This window comes from Gekko japonicus, unplaced genomic scaffold (assembly GCF_001447785.1).
Source record: "Gekko japonicus isolate JY-2015 unplaced genomic scaffold, Gekko_japonicus_V1.1 scaffold167, whole genome shotgun sequence".
Classification (NCBI taxonomy): Eukaryota; Metazoa; Chordata; class Lepidosauria; order Squamata; family Gekkonidae; genus Gekko; species Gekko japonicus.
In genome coordinates, this window is record NW_015164670.1 from 1120448 (window position 1) to 1129974 (window position 9527).

At 53.8% G+C, this 9527-nt stretch overlaps 1 protein-coding gene across 1 annotated transcript in view; it reads left to right on the forward strand.

Annotated features, from left to right (window-relative positions):
• Nucleotides 1-6842: 6842 nt before the first annotated feature.
• The window catches only part of LOC107108675 (major histocompatibility complex class I-related gene protein-like), a 12334-nt gene continuing 9649 nt past the window's right edge, over nucleotides 6843-9527 (forward strand). Inside the window, exon 1 of the mRNA XM_015409159.1 lies at nucleotides 6843-6942. Coding sequence (XP_015264645.1) covers nucleotides 6843-6942 — 100 coding nt within the window. The remainder of the gene's footprint in view (nucleotides 6943-9527) is intronic.

The window sequence follows — 9527 nt, forward strand, 5'->3', positions numbered from 1 at the left end:
TGAATAAAACTTGGTCTTAAAGGTGCCACTGGACTGTTTTGGGCCGGGGGGGGGCTCTGCAGCTTACCTGGCTGCTTCTTGCTCTGACTGAGGCCTGCTGGGAGCAGGGGGTGGGGCTTGTTGCATGTGCCCGCCCCCTGGGCTCTTTACTGCCGGAGCTCGGCTCTTGCAGGAAATGACCCCTGCTTCTACACATTTTCAGGTATGATGCTTTAAAGCCAGTATTTTATATACTCCTAAAAGGAAAGGCGTTTCCTCCCTCAGCCAGAATCCCTAATCCTGAGCCCAGGGACGGGCAGCCTGACTTGTCCCCTGGAACCGGAAGGACAGCAAGCCCCCGCCCCCCATTGCACCCAAAGATTCACTGTTCAGCACCTGGCCCAGTACACCAGACCCACACAAGCAGGCCCGGCCAGCCGGCCAAGCAACTGCTCCACGCGGGCCCCCTCTTCCTCTTTGCAAGCGGGCTGGCGGACTCGGGCAGGGCTCTGCAGGGGCTCTGAGGAGGAGAGAGAGAGAAGCCGGGGCCGCTTCAGACCCTGGGAATGCCCTGGGACACTCGAGGGTCTAGCGGGCAGGGGAGCGATGCCCCAGGGCAACACCTCCAACAAGCGGGTCCAGGCCAAAGGGGTAGGGGCAAGCTTTCTTCACAGCACAAACACAGAGAGAAAGACCTACCAAACGGTTCTCATCAAATACTTCCAGGAGAAACCTGTGCCTCTGAGGACTGACCTAGGAGAAGCAATTGTAAACCAGTGGTTAGCCGCGGAGGGCGAAGCATTCTCACATGCCGCACGGTTTGAACAGGCAGTGATCTCAACAGGAGCACATGGGAGCCCTTCACCACCAGGGTACGTCAGCACGCAATAAAGTCACTTACCCTGAAGAAAAATTCTTCGTTCCACTTTGGATCCAAGGTCTAAAAGCAAAAGAGAGCAAATTAGAATGCCGGATGTCGAACTGCCTTTTTTCACCGAACGACTGGCCCGTTTTGCTGGAACGGTCTACCGCAACGGGCGTCGGCGTCGGCGTCCTGGGGCTTCCGGCAGAGGCCTCGGTCGGCCGCACTCCAAAAGCAGAGAGCTGCATTAACTGGACTGCCCAGGATCACAGCATTCTGCTGCTGGTTCCAGAGGCCACCGGTGCTTCAGAACAGAAGCAGCAGAACGTCAGAACCGCTCCAAAGAAAGGCCCCGCAGGGCGAGACCAGCCCTCCCAGTCCCTACGGCCTCCATCTCAGACTCTCCCACAAGACATCAGCCAAACACTGCATGAGCCCTTTGCGCCAAAGACAGTTCGTCACCCGAAGCGCCTCCCCGGTGGGGGCGAGGCTCAGCTGCCCTGGGGAAGCCCCTCTGCCTCCGGGAGCTCCCCTTCTGCTTTGCTCCTCCGTTTCTCTGCAGGTCAAACCAGCAGCCGCACACGCCTGGCGCGCAAGTCACTGACTCGCCTCGGGAAAAGCCTCACCTTCTTAACAGTCCTTGTTTGAACAGTGGTGAGGACGCCGTGAGCCGAATCGTATACAGTCACTTTCACGTACGGATCGCTGTGCAAGAGAGGACAAACACACGCACTGGAGCTGGCTCACCAGCCTCTCTCGGGCACTAGGGGCTATTCAGTGCCCGCCTGGTGAGTTTCCTGCCTCAAATGCAGCAAGCCTTAGGCCGGACAGAACCCCAAGTTTCTTTCTTCACTGCCAGGAGGTGGCAAGAAATTCAGCCCACCTCCCTACTTGACTCGGATGTCGCCATGCTGAAGAGGAGCAGCGAAGCCGTGTGACTTAGCATCAGGTACGCAGGGTGGGTGGGTGGGGATTCTTGTGACTTAGCATCAGGTACGCTGGGTGGGTGGGGATTCTCTACTTTTCTCTCTGTGCCTTGATAGGGCAGGTAGATCTCAGCCCTCACAGGCAGAACTTAAGCAGGCAAAGCTGCTGGGCAGAACCGCTCCGGCTCTGCCTCCTCCCTGCACCCAAGACAAAGCCCTTCTCTTTGCCATCACCTGGGAGCCTGGATTTTAAAAGCAGCTCTCCGCATCCCAAAGCAAGGAGGCAGGCTCCAAGGGGAAGCCATTCCACTAAACCTCCCACGTGGGCACAAGGAGGCCACCGAAGGGCAGACCTGCCGAACCAGAGAAAGTAAATGGGAAAGGGAGGGTCACGGAAACGAATGGCCGTAAATGGGACAGAAGTGACCGTGATCAATTGACTAATACATTTTCCAACGCTATATCAAACTTCCTCACTTAGTTTAATTTACAGTTGTGAGATTTTTCCCCCCTGAGGATTATTTCCAGGATTTATGCGGGTGTCCCTGTCTTGGAGTATCATTGGAAGGAGTGGTCTGATGTTCATATTTCAAAATTTGTATGTGATTATTTGTATATGATTATATCATATAGCAGTTCTGAAAGCACTTCAGCGTTCAGTGCGCCTCGGCATTTAGTCATGCCTGCCATGTGACCACGGAAATGTCTTTGTACAGCGCTGGCTCTTCGGCTTGGAAACGGAGATGAGCACCACATCCCAAGAGTCGGATTCGACTGGCTTTCGAGCAAGGGAAACCTTTACCTTTACAATATCTGTATGATTACAAGTGTGAGTATTAAGCATGATTAAATTAAGCAAGGAAGACTGATATAGTATTGGAAAATATATTAGTAACTTGATCACAGCCACTTTTGTTCCGTTTAGAGCCAGAGAAGGTGGCATGCCTTCAAGCGCCCTGCTCCCAGCAGTGGGCAACCAGATGCCTCTTGGAAGTCCCCGAAGAGGAGATAATGACCAACAGCCCTCCCCGAGGGGTAGCTCCTCACCGGGCACGCAGCTGGCATGAGCCAGCCGTGCATCGTGTGGACCAACACCCTCCTCCCTGAATTGGCTCCCAGGCACCTCCACTGCTGTGGCGGGGAGAAGGCTGCACTCCGGCCTTCTGGGGGAAAGCAAAACAGCAGCTTCTGGATCCCAGTGCACTGAGGGTGCAGCTGGAGACAGGTCACACCCCGTGTCCATCAGCAGACCCACTCTGTCTGGCATGCAGGCAAGGGCACGAAAGACCCCGGCCCCACCAGCTTGGACACTACCTGCTGGCATTCAGCCGATTTTTCCAGTCTGGACCAGTGACCTACATCCTTACACTTCACACCAGCATTGCTCATGTAGCGTTGCACACCAGCATTGCACGTGTAGTGGTTAAGTGTGCAGACTCTAATGTGGGAGAACCAGGTTTGATTCCCCACTCCTCCACTTGCACCTGCTGGATGACCTTGGGCAAGCCATAGTTCTGTGAGAGCTGTTCTTGAAAAGGGCACTTCCTGTCAGAGCTCTCTCAACCCCACCTACCTCACCGGGTGTCTGTTGTGGGGAGGGGAAGGGAAAGGAGTCTGTAAGCAGCTCTGAGACTCCAAGTAAAGGGCGGGGTATAAATCCAATCTCCTCCTCCTCCACGTTACATGGATTTTTAGAGAGAACATGGCATGGCTTCTGCCCTCCTTTTTACAGAAAATGTGTGCTTACCTCGTTCCCAAGATATCCTTCTTGGCCAGGTCTATTCCAGCTATGATCTTCAACCGCACAATCCGTGTGCCTTCCTGAAACAGAAGTTGAGCTGCTGGTGAGCTTGGAGGTGCAGTGGCAGCTTGAGTTCTGTAGATTTGGTAAGGGACTCCGAAGGGACAGGGGTGGGGCTGGAAGGTGAGCCTGTCTCTAGACCAGTGGTCCCTCTAAGCTGAGTGAGTGTGAGCTAGCTCACAGTGTTTTAGCCTCCGGCTCACACATTTTTGTCTTAGCTCAGGAAGGACGGCTCCAGAGCAAAGTAATTGATGCAGTAGCCAAATGGCTCGCTCACAACTTTCATGCCAGCAGCTCACAGAGTAGAATTTTTGCTCACAAGACTCCACAGCTTAGAGGGAGCACTGGTCTATACCCACTCCTGCCTTCTCCAACCCCACCCCCACGCTGCCCTCCCTGCAGCTCTCCTTGGATTGGGGGGGGGGGGTTCCAACTAACACAGGGACCCAAGCACATGGCCTTTTAACGATCACTATAGTATTGCTTTAACAATCCACCATTCCAAGCAAGAATTATGCATCAGATCCATGACAAACGCTTGTTATTCCAGGTGAGGCATTTGGGGAGAAGAAGCCCTTCAGCTGAAAAACAAGCCCTTTACATCAAAATTACACTCATTCAAATGTGTTGGGTCCATAAAGGCCCCCTGAATTCCGGGAAAAAGTTTCATTTATTGAGTAAGCACGAATCCAGTGCCAGCGACCAAACACCCTGTTCCCACGTAACACGTGTGGCATAGGGAAGCTGAAGAGAACCTGCCCCCCTTTCTGAGACAAGCATCAGAGATGATGTCCAGTTTTTCCAGGCCTTCAGATCTCTGCCCTGGGACCAAGGAAAAGACCCATGGTAGAGTTACCAGAGGGAAGGCTTCTAGCGCCCTGGCCCCACTGCCGGACCTCCTGATGGCACCTGGTATTTCTGGCCACTGTGTGACACAGGTGTGTTGGGCTGGATGGGCCACTGGCCTGATCCACCATTGGCTTCTCTTATGTTCTTATGTCTGGGGCAAGTGATGTTCTGTATTCTTGGTGCCTGGGGGGGGTGGGGCCAACAGTGGGAGGGCCTCTAGTGTCCTGGCCCCACTGCTGGACCTCCTGATGGCACCTGGTATTTCTGGCCACTGTGTGACAGACAGAGCGTTGGACTGGAGGGGCCATTGGCCTGAGCCAACATTGGCTTCTCTTATGTTCTTATAGGAACTCTTGGTCTGGGGCAAGGGATGCTCTGTATTCCTGGTGCTTCTTGGGGGGAGGCAACAGTGGGAGGGCTCCTAGTGTCCTGGCCCTGCTGGTGGACTCCCTGATGGCACCTGTTATCTTTGGCCTCTGTGTGACACAGAGTGTTGGACTGGAGGGGCTCTTGGCCTGATCAAACACGGGCTTCTCTTATGTACTTATAGGAACTCCCGGTCTGGGGCCAGTGATACTCTGTCTTCTTGGTGCTTGGGGGGGAGGCAACAGTGGGAGGGCTCCTAGTGTCCTGGCCCCGCTGGTGGACTCCCTGATGGCACCTGTTATCTTTGGCCACTGTGTGACACGGAGTGTTGGACTGGAGGGGCCCTTGGCCTGATCCAACATGGGCCTCTCTTATGTTCTTATCTCTTCTGTGCAAGTTCTGAGGGCAAAGCACCTAGAATCACAGTGGCAAACTGCAGTAAGACAAATGGGTAGGCAAGCGCTCCCTCTAGGGGACAAGCCGTACTCTTGAATATGATTAAAAGGCACACAAAAAGCAATACCACATGGCAGATGTTGATAACCCCCCCACACACAACAAGCTAAGCTCTCAAAGGCAGGGAGGGTTTGATTTCTCCCCATTCGCCCCTTTAACTGAGAAAACTTTCACACCTGAGTGTGATGGGAAAAGTCCAAACGCTACACCCTCTCTTGCAGGGATTTCAGGACAGGAGCAAGGCTCCCTCTAAACTGTGGGGTCTTGTGAGTAAAAATTCTGCTTGGTGAGCTCCTGGCTTTAAAGTTGTGAGCAAGCGATTTGGCCACTGCATAAATTAGTTTGCTCTGGAGCCCCATCCTTCCTGAGCCGAGACAAAAAGTGTGAGCCAGAGGCGAAAAAGCTTGACAGCTAGTTCACACTCACTCAACTTAGAGGAAACATTGGACAGGAAGTATACAAGGCTAGCAAGGAAGAATATACTTGACTGTTGGGGAGAAGACTGTACCACCTGAACATCTGTTCCTTGGTGCGGGGCCTGAATCGGGTTCCTAAGCTTCTGAGCCCTTGCGGGGGGGGGGGGAGGGGGGGGGCTCCTCCGTTGAGCCAGTGAAAAGCTGTGGGGAAGGGACTGATTCCCCTGGGCATTCAAGAGAGCGAGACCGATGGGGCGGCCAGAGCTGGGGCCCCAACACAGAGAAGGCCCTTGTGGGTGGCCGTTCACCGCACTCCGGCAGGGAAGGATGCCCACGCTTGTTACCTCGCAGACAGGAAGCCTGCGGAGGCTGATGGAATCCTTGCCGGCCACGGAATGTCGCCTGCTCTAAGAATTCTGCCAGGCATGACAGGGGGAGGGGGGCGGATTTCACCTGCAATCCGCCACGGCAGAGGCATCCTCATGGGGGATCCGCTCCCAGGCCAGGCGGCTCGGACGGACAGCTGCTTTATTGACTGCCCTTTCCCGCTCCTCCCCGTGCGAACCTAGTTTCCCTCTGAGCCACACCCGGTGGGCACAGCATGCAAAAACTACAAGCGGCCACAGAAACAGGCCTCACGGAGTGCACGAGAAACCATGCAAATGAGCTGTCGGGAAGTGGGGTTGCAACAGCTATGGGAAATGCTACCAAGCTATCCGGTTACGTAACTGCTAGCCTCTCAGAGGGAAAATGGGAGACCTCTCCGTGCAAAACACACCAAAGCAGGAAGGACATTATTGTACATGGGCTATTATTAGATCTTCCCCTGCAGCAGACTAAGATCGGCGCTGTTTGTGGGTTGGGGGGGGGGGGAGACCTACAGCATCCAACACATATCACATGGCACTTTACAAATGACCCCAAACAGTCCTCAGAAGAACAAGCAGCAGGATGCTGGAGAGGCAACACAGAAGTCCCCTGGAGAACAAAGTGCATAAGCACACCTACGAAAGACCTCCTATTAAGATCATACTGAGTTGAGAAAAACCACGACATCTGCCCCTCCCAAGTTTATCGGCCGCATAACAGCCCCCCCCCCCAGACTCACAGCCAGTGACTAATGCTGTCAACACCAACTGCAGCTTCACTTTCCACCTTCCACGTGTGACACGCTGAAGTGAGTCACCATGAAGAATGTGTTGTCAGCTCTCACTGGGAAGGACCACGGCAGTGCCGGCTTGGGGACAAAGAGGCTGCACATAGCAGAACATGGAGGATGTGGACCTAGTAAGCGACTCTCACTGACTGAACGCTGCCCTACAGACACACAAAGCCCTGGCACACTCCCTCCGGGGAGCCCACGTCTCAACTCCAACTGTCTCTAGCTTCCAAAACCTATCCAAGTGCACCAAACAGATTCTTTTACTAGAAACTGGTTCTATTGTGTGTGGGGGGGGCACGACCTCCAGTTTCTCTCCTGCTGCCACACAATCAGCAAGAAGATGGCAGGGGGAAGCTTTACCTACTTCACACACACACCGAATTTATGACGTCACTTCTGTGCAAGTGCACTGATGCATATCATCTCATGTGACAAACATACACGTCTGCTTTGCTGCCATGATACAAACAAGCACAAGATTTCATCCATTTTCTCGGGCGTGCACTGCTACAGGCTCTGCAGAGGAGTGAAGTTGCTGGTTGGCCTGGAGAAAATGACCTGTCCCTTTGTCAGTTTGGTTTGCAGGAGTTATGCCACTTCTGGTACAACGAAGAAGGGCGCCAAGCCCTGAGCAGCGCAACACCCTTCGAAGCCCAGGAGAGTGTCATTCAGGACTAAGAATACTTAAATCATTCATCGACTGGAATACCGATTAGGAGCATCCCTGTTAACTGGTCAGAAGACGAAGATCAATAGGACCCAGCCCCAAGGATGCCGGGCCTTCGTTAAAGAGGGATCCCTCTTCTGCCAAAAAACAAAGAGGTCTCTCCATGCCACCTTTCCGCCTCACAACGGACCTCCAGGGCACCTCAGAACCACCAGAGCGACACAGACTGTTTAAGAAAATGTGCAGTAAATTAAATGATGACTGAACAAGGTGCTGGGGAAAGATGGGCTCTCATGAGGACCGTTGCTTTATAGATAAGGTACCCTCCTCAACATGGACAAGAGGGGCTGAGGAGGCACTGCAGAGCACCAGAGAAAAACTGCTCTGGAATATTTCAGCACAGATCTGACAAAGGAAGCTCTGACGCTTGAACACTCACACCCGGGAAAGGTGCTGCTGGACTCGAATCCAGCACTGATACTAGTTGCCAGCCCAGAGGGGGCCAAGCAGAGTCCCGGACGCTCCCACTTAGCCCAGGGCCCAAAAAGGCCTTCTGTTGCTGCCTCCGAAGCCACCCTGGGGCCCAGCCAGAGCCTCTGCCGGGACCTGTCCAGGATGCTCAGGGAAATCTCAGGGCCAAGGGGACCCCAGGGCCAGGACCCGCCGGGGTTACCAACCTCCAGGTGAGGGCTGGAAACTCCCAAGCATCGCAACAGATCACCAGGACACAGAGTTCCCCAGGAGAAAAGGGCAGATTTGGAACTCAGCAGGGTCAAATCCTCACCTAAAGCAAATGTTTCCGTTGCTCAAAAAGCTACTGGAAGCCAACTCTAGGGGGCGGTGCTCATCTCTGTTTCCAAGCCGAAGAGCCAGCATTGTCCAAAGACTTTTTCCATGGTCACGTGGCTGGCATGACTAAATAACGAGGCGCAAGGAACACTGTTACCTTCCCACCAAAGCAGTGCCTATTTACCTACCTGCCATTTCTTGCTTTCAAACTGCTAGGTTGGCAGGAGCTGGGGCCAGAGACGGGAGCTCACTCCATCACATGGCACTCGGGTCTCGAACAATGTTCCCTCTAAGATGAGTTCGTGTGAGCCAGCTCACAGTTTCTTAGCCTCCAGCTCACAGATTTTTGTCTTAGCTCAGGAAGGACGGCTCCAGAGCAAACTGATTTCTGCAGCAGCCAAATGGCTCGCTCACAACTTTAACACCAGTAGTTCACAACGTGGAATTTTTGCTCACGACACTCCACAGCTTAGAGAGAGCAATGCTCCCGGGAGACCGGGAGCATTGCCTGAGACCAGTGTTCCCTCTAAGCTGAGTTAGTGTGAGCTGGCTAACAGTTCTTTAGCCTCCAGCTCACCCATTTTTGTCTTAGCTCCAGAAGGAGGGCTCCAGAGCAAACGAATTTATGCAGCGGCCAAATCGCTCACTCACAACTTTTAATACCATGTAGCTCACAAAGTAGGATTTTTTCTCACAATACTCCACAGCTTAGAGGAGAAGCATTGCCTGAAACCAGTGTTCCCTCTAAGCTAAGTTAGTGTGAGCCAGCTCAGTTCTTTAGCCTCCAGCTCACACAGATTTTTGTCTTAGCTCCAGAAGGAGGGCTCCAGAGCAAACGAATTTATGCAGCAGCCGAATGGCTGGCTCACAGCTTTTAATGCCAGGAGCTCACAAGGTAGAATTCTTGCTCCCAGGACTCCACCGCTGAGAGGGGGGCATTGGCTGTGACCCGTGTTCCCCCTCAGCTGAGTGAGTGTGGGCCAGCCCACAGTTTCTTAGCCTCCGGCTCACACACTTTTTGCCTTGGCCCAGGAAGGAAGGAGGGCTCCAGAGCAAACCAGTCCATGCCGTAGCCCAATCGCCTGCTCACGACTTTTAATGCCAGCAGTTCGCCAAGTAGGAGTTTTGCTCACAGGACTCCGCAGCTGAGAAGGGGAGCACGGGCGTCTCGAACTGCCGAAGCCCTGGCCTGCAGCTTCAGCGCCTGACACCTCTGGGCCACCGCGGCCCCCGCCCAAATCCTCACCCGCGCCC